This window comes from Drosophila kikkawai, chromosome 3L (genome assembly GCF_030179895.1).
Source record: "Drosophila kikkawai strain 14028-0561.14 chromosome 3L, DkikHiC1v2, whole genome shotgun sequence".
NCBI lineage: Eukaryota > Metazoa > Arthropoda > Insecta > Diptera > Drosophilidae > Drosophila > Drosophila kikkawai.
This window is the reverse complement of record NC_091730.1, coordinates 14854628-14869563: the sequence shown is the minus strand read 5'-3', so window position 1 is coordinate 14869563 and position 14936 is coordinate 14854628. Positions and strand designations below refer to the sequence as shown.

Below are 14936 nucleotides of genomic sequence, written 5' to 3'. Positions count from 1 at the left end.
CTGCTGCTCAGGCTCCTGTTTGAATATGCGATTTTCGATTAACAATTGCCCAAGCGTACGATAACCAAATTGAGCTCAAAATGTCTCCTTTGGGACAAGATGGGAATTTTTTCCTTAAATATATTGCCATTTTAATAAATCAAAGTAGGAGTTTAAAGATGTTGTACATTCTTTAATTTGAAGAAAATTGAATAGAAAATGGAAAAACAGAGAGTACTTTAAAAAGCACATTCTATATAATCAACATAATTATTTAATGTATAACTTATTTCCCTGCATATTCCATACTCTGTTAATATGCCAATTGTATTATTGACGCTTAAATTTTAAGCTTTTAAACTTTGCAATTAATGAAAAGGAAATCTCTTTCACTCCGAGTAAATGCCTGCAGCAGCGGGAAATCAGCGGAAATCGCAATTTGAGTAATTCCCATATTTGCCAGCAGCCGAACGGAAGTCGCAACAAATTAAACCCTAAGGTTAATGCCACTCAACAACAAAAGGCGAGCAACAATATCGAGCTGATAAATTCTGTTTATAAATGGAGTGACTCCCCGCTTTACTTTACTGTAAACAGTAAACGGAAGTGACGCCCCCTGAATTCTTTATGTGAGTTGGAGAGTGTGTCTCTCTGTCTCTCTCTCTCTCTCTGACTTTGCCTCGTCCTGCTCATGCTCATGCATGCGTGTGCCTGTAATTTCGATTTAGATGCAAAGTGCCAAAGGAATCGTGTTAGCTGAGACGTCACCAGATAATAATCCTTTTCTGTTAACGCCTCCGCGAGTTATAAAATGTGTCACAGCAATGTTTCGGGCTCAATAAAGTATATTTAAATAATGGAAATGATAATAAAATCGTAGAGTATATAGAATATAGAAAGAACATGTCCTTGTGGGCGGAAAATTATTAGGCAAAGGATGGCAAGGCTCTAGCTGGGTTTATGGAAATTTTTCCTTAGGAAGTGTTTGGTTTTTTATGGAGGGAATGAATAAGAGTACACTGTTATTTTATTATCCTTAAAGGTGTATTTCTTACAGGTTTTTCTGTTTATATTTTGATTTTTTTTATTGTTGCTTCTGTAAAAAATCAAACAATCAATAAACATCTTCGAATTCTAAAAATATATTTTATTTATTAGTTTCAAAAGGGTCCCACTGTGCGTATGAGTAACTAGATCTTTGTGGCTTTTTTAGGCTTTAACTACTTAAATAAAAACAATTAATACTGTATTAAAATTAATAAAAAATACAAACCAATTCTTAATCAATGTTAAAAATATATTATTTCCGTAATATCATTTTAATTTATACGCCAAAGCCTCAATCCGTCTTCAATTGATTCTTTAGCAAAAGCATTTCGCATTTTCGCCAGCTGTGACCTTTTTGCAGGCGAAAAGACAAGGGCTTCTCATTGAATAACGAAGGAATAAAAAACAATTTAATTGCTGCATTTCATCGCCCTCCTATCGGACAGCCTTCTTTTGTAGCCTGTGTCCTGCCCTCGTCCTGTTTCTCTGTTTCTCTCGTCCCTCTGTTCCATGCAAAACTGTGTCAAATTTAACGCCTTCGGTAATGAATTTGTAACAACATTTTATTGTTGTGCTTTTGCAACATGGAGACATTGCAGCAGCAACAGCAGCAGCAGCTGCAATCCCCCCCTTTGGCAGCCCTCTTTCGCCATTTTCCGCCCCCCATTTACCCCCATTTCCCCCCTCATTGTTTGGCCGTGTTTTTGTTATGCCACAATAAGGAGAATAAGGAGAAAATAAAAACAACAAACCCTCCTCAGACACACACACAGAGACAAACACATGAAAACAAAAGCACAAAACTGTGTTAACAAGGCAACAACAACAATAATGAAGAAAGGAAAGTAAAAATAAAAAAAATATATATAAAACGAAGAAGGATTAGGCTGGAGAAGGAAACGTAGACGGGCGGAGGAAAAGAAAAAGCCAAGCAAAGAATAAGGACATTGAGAAGGACCTGGTAATGGAATGCCCCCTGAATGGGTTGAGATGTCTCTGCTGCTGCTGCCGTTGGGGCACAATGCGTTTTGCATTTTAGCAACAATTTGACACAAATTAAAATGTGCAAAAAAATATATAAGGGTTGCCTGTGAAATAAGGGTACAAGTTGAGGAGTAGAGTCCCAGGAGTGGGAGCCATAGATCTACTCCCCCCTACAGCCGCAACACGCACATATCCTGGTACGCGTATCCTGGCACATGTCTGGCATATTTTAGCCTATGCCTCCACGCGTTACTGCGTCTCTATTTGCACTGGAAGAAAATATTTTGAAGAGGTTTCTCAGATTTGAAAATTTCTATATATTAAAATTGTTTAAGGAATATTTTAGAGAGATGTGAGAATTTCTCAATCGAGACTATAAAATCAAAAATATGTAATAAAATTAATTTAAGTACTTTAAGGTTTAATGATCTGTAATATTTCCGAATTTATCATAAGAAATTTTAATATAATATAAAAAAATAATTAATAATACTCCAACAAAATCTTTAATACTTACAATATTTAATTATCTTTTAACTATAATTTTTATACAGTATTTTTCCCAGTGCCCCTCCTATATCCCACATCACCTTGCACACGTGTCAAATATTTGTCGTTAGTGCGAGCGCTGAGCCGTGTACCCAAAGCTTCCGTCCGTCTTCGTTGCTGGCCTCGGCCTCCTCCAATTCCGGCACCTAACATTCTCCTAACATCTCCGCCTAACGGTATTCACCTGAATGAGTCCCCCAGGTGTGTTGGATCCTGAACTCGACTCGCCTAGCCTAGCCATGCGGCTGTCTCTTCATTTGACTCTGTTAGTTCCAATGAAGTGGAAATATGTCAACAGGCAACGGAAGTTGGCTCTAGCTATAAAAACAGGTAAAACAAAAAAAAAAAGAGCGAAAACAACGGCGAAAATGTTCGCAAATTTTTCTTCTTTCTTGTGAGATTTTTTTTTTTTTTTTGAGGCCCACATTCGCCCTGTTGGGGATCAGGTAATGGTAATGCCGCTGGTGGGCTTTCCCGGCATGGAACTGATGATGCCTCCCCCCTGACTTTGCCGTGGCTCAAGGCGAGATAAAACTAGTTGACACACTTTGGCAGCGTGGGAGGTTATTCAGATAACGGCGAATCTGTCTGGGATTTTATTCAGAGAAAAAAAAATATAGACAAAAAGGAAGGAAGTCGAGGAACTGAAATGGCTTAAGGCCATAATTATTTATTCATTTGGCGATTTTTCATTTGCTAGTTTAAGTGGGATATTGCCTAGGGGGGTATTTGAATGGGAATGCGATTATAAAAGCACGGAGGATTAATTAGAAAATAAAATGGATTAAATGTTAAATGTTAACTTAGCTCTAGGAAGTTAAAAAATATTTTCTATAAGGTGAAAAAAAACTAGGAAATCTAGTTAAATGAATTCAAGTAAAACTACATTAAGAAGTATAAAAGTATATGTTAAAGCCTATTTAAAGATAATTGATAATTAAATATAGATAATACCTTTTCTTCTATTACCTTTTAATCCCTTCTACACATTAAAATTCATCTACACCCTTGGAAAATCTCTTTATTCCCTAGAGAATTTTCTATTTGTTTTTGCCGCCTTTGCCTTGGAGTCCTTGATATACTTATGCCCGGCGTATTTAGTTTGGTGATTCACGATAATGAGAGCACGTCGGGGATTCCAACAGCTAGAGCAATTGCAGTTTGGACTCGTTTCCTGATTGTCCAGATCCAGATTCGAGCTGCGTGCTGGCTTGGCTCCTGCTCCATATCTCCGACTGTGTCTGTTGTCGTTGTCGCACTTCCGTTGCGTGCTGTTTAACTTTTTGTGTGCAGTGACATGAGCGCACATAAATCCGACCCTCGAAAAAGGGGGGAATCCTGGGAGCGCAAGCAGGGCAAGATTTGTTATGGTTCCCCCATGCCTGCCCCACAGCTGACCTTCCCCGCTTGGTTATACTTCTGTTGGCATTTGGAATTCGCCATTTATCTTTGGCTTTATGCCAAAATAAAACTACAAAAAAAGTATGGCAGCACAAGAAGGAGCAGCAGCAGAAGCAGCAGATTCCCGGCTCGAGGCTGGTCAACGGAAAATGCTTATTTGTTAAGGCGAGACTGGAGTCAGCGGGAGATAAATAGGGAGCGAGATATATCCAGGAGATTCCTCATAGATATGTACCGGGGATTTGACCTGCAATAAAATGCCCGAGTTTATCATGGCCATGTCCATTTGGACAATTTGCCTCACCAAATAACTCACTACACTTCATTGGGTGTGCTTGGCGGTGGCCTCTGTAGGTTTGCCTCATTGTATCACGAATTTTCCATTTTCCGGTCGTGACACCACCAAATCGAAATTAAATTCTCACAAATTTTCGGAAAATCGCGTTTGCTTTGCTAACCGCAAAATGTGAAAACAATTACACATTATTCAATTAGTGTGCACATTTATAGCAAATATTTCTCATTTCATTTCGTTTTTGTTTAACCCAATTTGATGCTTTAGCACGAACATGGCCAAAAATTTATTCAAACACAAATTAAACATAATTTTACACTCAATAAAATGGGGGCAAGGGCGTAGGCCAGTGAGTTTACTGCTCATTTTAAGGGCAAGCACATTCTTTGAATTTTGTTTCTTGGTTAAAGGAATGTAAGACCATCTATAAAGGGTTAATTGAGTTGCATGTTTAAGGCTTTATTTTGGAATTTAAGATAGCAAGGAAAATAAGTAAGTGAGAATAAAGCAAAAGAATGTTTTCTTTAAAAGCTTTCTTTCTTTTACATTTTTAATTCGTTGAAGAAAGAATTTCTATTCTAATTTAAACTCTTAACTACCATAATCTTCACATGCTCTGCTTAACTAGATTACCTTGGATATTTTTTCCTGCAATTCTAATAATTTTGGCACCCATTTAAATATAAATCCCTCATTCCCTGTTGTCTGATTTACAATTACGATGTTTGTCAGGTTTTAAAATATTAAATGCGGTTGCCAATTTAATGGATACAATTTTCTGATTTACACAAGGGAAATGTGGATGCACTGAAATCATAAAATGTTAAGGCTTCAAATTTATTCAAATATTTGCAATTCAATATAATTAATTAGAGTACCATTTACACTTCCTCTGTGGCTTTCCTAAACATTTGCTGTGCGTGTGACCAATGATATAAATTCAATTTGATTCGTATTAAAATTAAATACAGATAGTTTGCCATTAACCTTATATTAGCGTGTGCTTAACCCACTGACACAAATTACCGCAATTTGTTTTTGGGCCTAATGAATTACACATGTGTGGAGCACGGAGGAGGAGGATTTAGTGGGTTAAGCCAGACCAAAGGCAATAAAATATATACGTATATGCTTGGCATATGGAGGAGTTGGATGTGCATTGGCTATGACAATGTTTTTTGGCTAATTAGTGGCCTGTGGTTCATCGCATATCTCTGTGTATTTTGCAATTTACAAGCGCAAAGATTGCGAAATGTGAAAATGGCAAATGGAAAATGTGAAAGGGGAAAATGGCTCTGGCAGTGAAAATCGATTTGAACCAGGCAACCCAAATGGCCATTAACATTTGCTCTGGTCCAAAAAAAGGGCTATAACCATAATTATTAATGGGCTTGTATCGAGGGAGACGAAGGGGAATGGTTTTTGGCATTACATTTTCCCCAGCTCACTGCCTGTCCTTATCTGAAAAGTGGGTCTAAAACTAAGCCCAGCTCTATAGCCGCTTGAAAGAAAAAATATCCTGTTATCCTGCTGCTGTTTGTTGTTGCCTCGCTCCTTGCTGTTCGTCAGCTTCATGCCACTTGCTCCTTGCTCTGCTCTTGTTGGCTAACAAATGGTTAGCAATGCGCACAATTGCAGGCAATTCATCTTGGCCGCCATCTAGCAATTGTTCGCTCAATCGGCGACAAAAACGCAGCGCAGAATGTACGGAGGGCGAGAGGTGGCAAGCTCAAGCTCAAGCCGGAGAATCGCATTTATCGATTGGACTTCATCAGCCGCGAGCACACACACATACAGTCGAAGGTTCCTAAAACACTGGGAAAAGTAACTAGGTAAGTAAAAATTAGGAATACCTAAGAAATTGTCTGGCATATATATTTAAAACAGATTTCTATTAGTAATTAAAATGTATCACTAATTTTAAGAGAATGAACTTTTGCTTTTAATTGGCAAAATAAAAAGTATCTCATAATTTAACTGAATTTAATTAACACATAAAATAAAGCATACTTTTTGAACGATATTTAAGGTGATTTTTAATCCCTAAAGTATCTTTGAACAAAATGTCCTGTGAAATATATAAATACAAAATTCAACATTATGTTAGACACATTTTCATTTGGTCTTAATTAACACATAAAACTTAGCATACTTCTATTCCCTGAAACTAAAAAAATCTTCTTAAATATATTATATTTCATATTAAAAGAAATTCTTAATATTCTTAGCATTTTTATATTTTTTATTCAAATTCTTTCTAACTGCATTCCGTCTGTCGCTTCTTTCTTCATTTCTGTGAAATTCTCAGCTCGCCGCAGTCGCGCAGCCATTGAGTTATGGCAAACATGCGGCATAAATTATGGCTCCTAGAGAGGGGAGCAATGCAGAGGGGAAGGACATTGACGGCAGGTTGAAGGTTGGCTGCTGCTGGGCTCTGTTGGTTTGGTTTTGGTTATGGTTGTGGGCTGGTGGCCAGGAAGCAGAGCATTGACATGCCAAGTGCGAGCTCAGCGAGCTCATGACATGACAGTTGCTCATCGTCAGTGGCAACAGCAGGAGGGTTATATATATATATACAAATATATATAGATATATAGCAGGGAAATCGGTAGAAAGGGGGCGGGGGGGCTGATGAGGTCTGTTTGTCTCGCTGATGAAGACGATAACTGTCAGTGGCTGTCAGGTTGAGCACTTGACGGTGTGCAGGGACCAAAAACTAATTCACACAGATGCACGGAAATGAAAACGCAACCGCCCAATTACTGGGGGGATGTTCTAGGAATTATGCCTCCTCCCAAGGTCATTGCGGGCTTCCTCTAATCAATGATTGATTCCCAGGCCTTTAAACAGACTTACACTCACCCCTTGGGGCAAGCTCAAGTGCCCAATAAAGGCAAAACGTGGCGGCTGCTGCTCCCAGCTTGCCTGCCGTGTGCCACATGGCGTATGATTATTGCGTATACGCAATGGGGTCACTTTAACATTATGAATTATGCATAACACAGGGGCATTCATAATCATTTCTGCGGTGCTTTTACCCTTATCATCCCACCGCCGCCTATATCCCTATTAAAATCAGCGCTTTGCCTGCTCATAAATGTTTAACGCACCTGCAACTGCTGAGGCCCGAAACGAACAAACAAAAAAGTCTGGCCAGACCCGGTCCCGGCCCAGCCGCTTTTCCATATCAACGCCTACACTTGAAGCTTATTTTAAGGATTTTTTATTTTAGTTAAAATATGAAATTTGACTTTGTAATTGAAAGAAAAATGTGTAAGGCTTGTATTAAGACTAGAATTTCTAACAGGATCTAGCTGCAACTTACTGAAGGAGGTTAACATCGTTTACTATAGGAAAAATCTATATTTTTGGCTTTAACCATAGTTTTAATACTTGAATTTAAGTTAACTTGCTTACAAAAATGAATAAATGTATCGAAAAATAATTTTTTATAAGCTTAACCTTGCTAATCCTTGCATTTTTTGTCTGTGCTTAACAAAGGCTGAATATCTGGGGTATTTTGTGAAAATATGTGGCATACATAACAATGATCCCTTTTTGCCCAGACAGCTTTTCGTGCCCGGTTTTTATCTGCAGCAAAAAGTGTGCAAAAGTGGCCCAAGGGCGGAGTGGGCTAGCATTGGGTGTGCCCAGGTGAAAGGGGAGCCTGTTTTAGCCAACAATCAATGAGCAGGATCCTCGTGGGAGGCACCCCGTTTTTCAAACCCTCAAGTGCTTATTATAGTGCCATGTATTCAGAACATAAATCACATGCCCACAGTTGAGACACGTCGCTTGCTGTGTCGTCACCCATCCATCCATCCATCCATCCATCCAACCATACATACATGCAGCCATTCATTCATCCATTCCTTCATTCATTCGTTCGTTATTTATTCATATCAAATGTTGTTACCTCCCTTCTGCTGCTGCTCCTGGCGTCCTTGCCTCTCCCTGCCTCCTAACTGTCTGGCTGCATGAAATGTACAAAATGTTTGGGCTTAAATAAATACAGAAACCTCAGTGCGAAAACCGAACCCGAAAAGCCCCGGCCGCAGTAACAATGCGTCGCTTGTCGCTATTGTTGCCAATGCTCTGCAGCTTCCTCTCCAAAAACCTATACACTAAGAAAAACAGACTGGAAAATGTGATAAATGGGTTGTAAAAAGACTGAACAGAAAGCGCTTAAGTCAATTGTTATTAAAAGAAAGAATTAAATCAATTAAAGCTACATTTTTCATAATTCTAATATGATTTTCTCATCAGGAATAAAAGGTAAAATATTTTAAAAATTTTAGATATATGAAACAACTTAAAAACAAATTTTAAAATATTTATTTTATAGCTATATTTTCTCAAAAATACATATATTTTTTACCCACACATTTTTAACTACATCAACTATGATTTTTCCCAGTGTTCCTGTTACTTCTGCCCCCTTCAACCCATCCTGTTGTTCCTAGGTACGTGTGTGTTTAGCGTAGCGTAAAATAAATCATTTTGCTGCGGTAAACACACACTCACTTACACAAACACGCACACACACTCCATCCAACCCAAAAGGAGTGAGGACTAAAGCTAAAGATTCTGCAGGCTGCATAGAGATAGAGATGTTACGATAGAGGGTACAAATTGCCATGAGCAGCCATCTGTGAGCTTCTTCTCCTGCTCCCCCTTTTTGCCTTGAGTTAAGCCCCAAAAAATTAGCTGAATGAATAAAAATGACTCATTTGTACACGGAGGAATTTGAGGCGAATTAAGCAGTTGAAATCGCTGGAAAACTTCCCTGCCTGGCAGGGGCAAGGATGTGTGTGATAAGCTCAGGCTTAGCTAAGGCAGTACACCCGAAATCTGGCTAATAAACGTGGCTGACAGCGCACAAGATTGTGCGGAAAATTAACTGGGTTTACTGAAAAAAAAATTACATAAGTTGAAGGAACGAGTAAAAGTAAGTTGAGCTTGAAACATGCCAGCAAAAAAATTTCCAAAATAGTTGACGACGCTGCGTAAGGTAAAAGTTACTCAACTTGTATGCCAAAAAAACTTTTTAATAGATGCCAGCTAAACCAAAAGGAATTTCAAGCAACATTTCCAAGTTGAAGTACCTTAAAGCAGAAAAAAGAATTTAAGATTTAAAATCTACAAGAAATCAATCAAAAATATCCATAAACCAAAAAACTAATCAAATATGTGGGTTTGTGAGGATTTTATTAAACGTTTTTATGGCAATAAAAATCACTTTTTCCCCCTTCTAAAAAAATGTTATATGTGTCAGCCAATTAAATTTCAATCAAATGCAATCAATTATTTTTTCATAAATATTTATTAAAGTGAAAATAAATTTCCTCCAACCCAAACAAATAAACGCCAAAGCTAAGCCACAGAAACATATATCATTCCCGCTGACAAACTGGCCGAAATTAAATAGTATTTAAATTCAAACACAATAAAACAATAGATGAAACATGAGCATATTAAATTGTTAAATAATGTACAGCAAGTGCATGAGTTAATGTACATTAAATAAGCCTTGTTATTTGAGCAAATCAACTAAAGGAACTCAAAACCAAGCAATGCAGAGACTGCAATGTGAAATTAAATATTAGAGACAAGTATCAAGTAACTATTAATACCTCAGCAGGCTTAATTATTACACAAAACCAATAGTAATAATGTACTTCAGAAATATACAAGTACAGATATATACACAAGTACAATTATATACCTACAGAATTTAATTACGAAGCGAATAAACACACACAGAAATTGAGAGGCTGCTGCAGCTTCTAATAGAGGACGAGGCAAAATTAAGTTTTTCATGGCAAATTTATTCATGGCTTTCTCTAATTAACTTTTACGCATTCCCTGGACTAGACTGAAAAGCGATATAAAGCCCCGAAGGCCGTGGCCCTGCGCTGCCATGTGTACTCCTTACCTGAAATTGTGCGTAATTCAATTGCTCAGACCCCCAGAATCAACTGACCGGAAGCACTAAAAGCTGGCTGCCTGCCTGCACAAATATAATTAAAATGCTCCAGCTCTTGGAGGGGATAAATATATATAAACAAAACAGACTAAAAAAAAAACAGAAATAAATAAGCGCAACAGAAAAGTAAAACTTGTCATTTAATGTGCTCCGTCAAAGTAAAAAGGAAATCTAAGAGAAATTGATGATGGGGCCTTGCCTCTAGGAGAAAACTAAATTGAAGTCTTAAGTCTAAGGGGGAAAAATCTTCCCAATTCCTTGGCTTGATTTAAGAACAAGAAGAACTCAAGCCATTTTTTGGCTCACTTGCATCGTGTTCAATTTCTGGCACTCCAAGATCCGATCACACTTTTTCCGGCTGCCCTTCGCTGTTGCAGTTTTCCTGTTGCCAATCTCAAATACACGAATGTTGTGTTGTTTCCGTCAAAAGAGTAATTAAACGTACAAAGCAAACGACATTTCAACACATTTCAGGGACGCCCAGCGAGGGGTTGCTCAAAAATTAATTAAAGAAATTGTGGCTTAACGTGAAATGCAAAAACATCAAAAGTCAAAATTATAACAAAGGACTGTCGGAGACAGATATTTAATTTTATTATTATAATATAATATAATATAATTATAATTCAATTATTTATTCATTTATATAAAGAGCAGTGAAAAGCCGCGGGATTCGCAGTTTATTAACTTTAATGGAGAAAAACTGTTATTAGGAAAATAATATAGACATATCGATACCATTATAAAAGAATTATAATTAACAACAATAAAGTAATAAAAAAAACTGTTTACAAATCCTTTTAAAAGCCTTTTAAATTTTAAACTTTGGGAGTTTAATCGACTTTAAAATCTAATCAACTTCACTGCTTAAAACAAGCTTGAAATAGTCAATTATTTATTGTTAACACAATCAATTGTATTTTTTAAATTTTTTTAAAGTCTTCTTTTAAATTTATATCTTTATTTAAAACCGTAAATGAATTAGTTTTCTTTTTTTTTTCAACTAAAACTCTTTGAATTGCTCTCGTAATGCTGGCATTCAGGCATTTGTCCATTCGGCTTCTCTCTTTGGCTTCTTAGGGCCCCGGCGGTCATTGCGGCCAAGTCCGGCTCTCTTTCTGTCTCTCTGTTTGCCCTTCACACAAGCAAAAGACAGCCAAAGAGGTCCTGGAATTGCGTTTGGGTTGAGGTTGAGGTTGGGCGGGCAGGCAGGAAGGAAACCAGGAAGGAGCGTTGTCAGTATAACCTGTGAGCAAAACATTGTAAATAAAATGCAGCAGGATTCCGGATGGCAGCGGTGCCCAAAGGAGGGGCAGCCGAGTAGAGTTCTGTGTCTGGCTTGCTGACCTGCGGCGCTTTTGTGTTAATTGCGGTTGCATTTAATTACAGTTCGTTGCAACTGGCCTGGTCCCTTCCCCGACCCCTGCTGTACTGCATATTTCCAGCTGCCTTGCATTTTCCCCCGCCCACATTTAACCCGGCCTGAAACCAAGCCAAGACCTGTGTGCTAAGCTTTTAATTAAAATTAAAAATATTTGGTCTACTTTGGCAACTTGACTGGGCTGTAGTGTTTGATATATAGGGCTAGGACCCTTTAAAACCACTTTGTTTTTTATTGCTAAATTAATGCAGAGTTAAAAAAAATCGAAATTCGAAATTCGTTGTTTATTTGTACACCTCAATGATGTCCAAGATGCTCACATAGGTGCCCACAGCACCTCCAAGGACTCCGAAACACAAAAGCAATACATTAATGATCAGTTTTATCCGGAATGGTCCATAGCCCTCTGTATATTGAACACAAATCTGAAGTAAGGCTGGAAATATAAGACCCAGGATAGACAGGCAAAAGGATCCGACAAGGGAAAGGAAAACCGAAAGATCGGGAATTGCTATGGCACAACCAACTGTAAAAGTAAAGAAAATATTTAATTATTACTTAAAATTTTTAAAAAGTTAAATGAAAATAACTTACAGGTAAGCAGCACAATCATGGCCCTAAAGAGCAGCTCAAACCCTGTGCGCCTGGATTCCCTGACATGCTTGGATAAGTACTTATCCCACAGGATATGAGCAGTTACATAACCCTGCAAGGCATACGATATCCAAGTGGTGATGGCAAAGAAAATCTTTACCACCTGAGCAGGTCTAAAAAAAATTAAATAAAACAATTATAAAGGAATAACAACTGATAAGAAAACCTCACATTTCCGATTGGGGTATATTCAGGGTAACACTGCCCAAAGCTTCATCGCCGTATTTCCAATAACCAAAGAATCCCAGGAGAATGTACAGGCCCAGCACTATGCTCATGCCGGCATTCATGATGCCACAAGGACGTATAAAGGCTCTAGGCGTGGCCATGTTTTCTTCAATGGCCAGGATCTAATAGATCACAGAAATTATATAGTGAAAGTTTCGAAAATAATATATAAATAGTCAGCTTACTTACCACACCCACAGCTTCCAAGGCAAAGAGCACGGTGCCAAAGAAGGTAGGCAGCTGTGTGAATGCCACAAAAGGTTCTCGTTCACTAAGCGGTGGCAAGTCATCGAATATGTAATACAAAATGATGCCAAAGCCTCGGAGAAATCAACAAAAATATATATAAAAAATTAAATAAATTAATTAAATAAATATTCAAAGTAAAAGACTCACCCACAGCCAAAAGTAGATTAGCGGCACTGGAAAAGGGCGCTAGTAATTTTAAATTCCTAATACTGTAGATGACCAGAAGTGGAATAATTACGATGCACATGTGTAAACGAACATCCCAAACCACCAGATACTCATCCACCAGCTGCTTGATACTTTCAGCTATAAAAACCACATAGACGCAACAGATGCCAAAGTGATAAAAGGCCAGAAAGCCATCCACAAAGGGTCTGGAGAAGGAATAGTAAATTCATAAAAAAATTAATTTAATTAAAAGGAAAACATTAATAAATAAGGTCATTAAAAAATATATTTTATAGAGTATAGTTTTAACTTAATCCTCTGAAATATAACCAAGATTTCCAAACGGAATTTAAAATAATTAAATGTACGAAAAATTATATCTCAAAATATTTTTCACACTTCCAATAAAATCCTTCTAACTTCCCGCTTAAATCTACTACAATCTACCCCACTTTACCATAAATACTTGATTCCTTTGCAGTAAAAAGTTAGTTGTTATTACAAACAACTGACATTACGCTTGGCCAAGTTTTAAAGTGATTGAAATCTACTGATTACGGAATGATAAGAGTCATATAAACCAATAAATTCGTCATTAAAAAGCACTTTCAAAGATAATAATCAAAGCAGCGAAAACAAATTAATAACAATTTGTAGATATTACCAAGTGTTATTGTGTTATTTTTTTACTTAATAACTTACACGGCTATGGGCGCCAGGCAACGGAGCCAGGGCGGACCCTGTTTAAGGCCCAGTTTCATGGCCTCGGAAAAGCTAACATACGGCACCTTTTGGCGTTTGCACAGGATATACATGCAGTTGATCTAAAAGGGAATGTATTATTTTATAAATCAGCAAAAACTCCCATTTAAAAACCCACCAAAATATGCAGACAATACAGAGCCAGCAGTCCTATAATCAGTGTAAAGATCGTGCCATTGACATATCCCGCATGGGAGAAGGCACTGGGCATGGCCAAGACCCCAGTCCCCACGGAAGCCTTCAGAAAATGGGCAAAGGTCTGCCAGTTTCTAAAAAACAAAAATCATAAAAAAATATTCCACAAATCCTTGGATATTATTTAATGAAAAATATTTACTTACGTTGTGGGGTTCTTGACATCGCGGTGCTGATGGGGATCGTAATCATCGTCTTTACTGCCATTCGCTGGCTTTGTGGGTGTCGTTAATTCCAATTCGGTTGTTGGGTAAACCGTCACAGTTTTTATATCGGCGCTATCGAGGGTGCAATTAGTACTTGTTTGTGAAACGAATTGATTGATTGATAAAAACGTTTCGGGATCGTAAAACAAAGCAATTAGCCCCCAAGGAGTTGGAGGTTGCCCAAAGCACACACATTTCTCCCAAAAAGTTAAAAGTCGTAAAGTCGTTTAACCGGGATTTAGATGGGAGCGTCATGTTTTGTCATCAGTTAGCTAATTTTTTTACAATCCCGAAACCAGAAGAACACTAAGACGACTCACTTCATGGCGGCGATAAAGTAGCGAGCCGAGTATTTGATAAAGCTACTTGAGCTCTTCAGGTATATAAATCTTTTATCATACGCAATTAAACCAGAGACAAGATATTATATTATTTGCGATTGCGAATGCCAGTTCCTTGTAGAACCACAATACTGGAGAGGGAGGGATCTGAACCGAATGCCTGGCCCAACGGACGGATACTAAATTTGGGATCCCGGTCGAAGCCGCTCAACACCTCTCATTCCCGTAAACCACACTGATAATCTTATAAAGATAATTGTACGTTAATCAGACGCCGTTACCCTAGAGCTCTCGCGGGGAATGTGAAAAGCGGAACATTGCGTAGCGAAATATATATGCCAAAAAATATATATTATATTGTGCGAATTTCGTATTATAAACAAAGACAGTTAAAAAAATTACACACGAATAAACCCCTTAACCAGTTTCGGCGATCGCATTTGAACCTCCCAAAAGTTCAATAATCAAAAAATTAACAAATTGTTGACTTTTTATAGCAAAAGCTAAACCC

At 37.8% G+C, this 14936-nt stretch overlaps 1 protein-coding gene across 1 annotated transcript; it reads right to left on the bottom strand.

Moving 5' to 3' along the window:
* Nucleotides 1–11891: 11891 nt before the first annotated feature.
* acs (arcus) lies at nt 11892–14689 on the bottom strand. The gene is made up of 9 exons (XM_017167409.3): nt 14405–14689; nt 14025–14156; nt 13802–13952; nt 13624–13745; nt 12901–13127; nt 12694–12824; nt 12448–12626; nt 12217–12389; nt 11892–12148 (listed from the first exon to the last, which is right to left on the bottom strand). Exons 1-9 carry the CDS (start codon nt 14407–14409, stop codon nt 11907–11909), a joined length of 1362 nt encoding a protein of 453 aa, XP_017022898.1. The 5' UTR covers nt 14410–14689; the 3' UTR covers nt 11892–11906.
* Nucleotides 14690–14936: the final 247 nt, after the last annotated feature.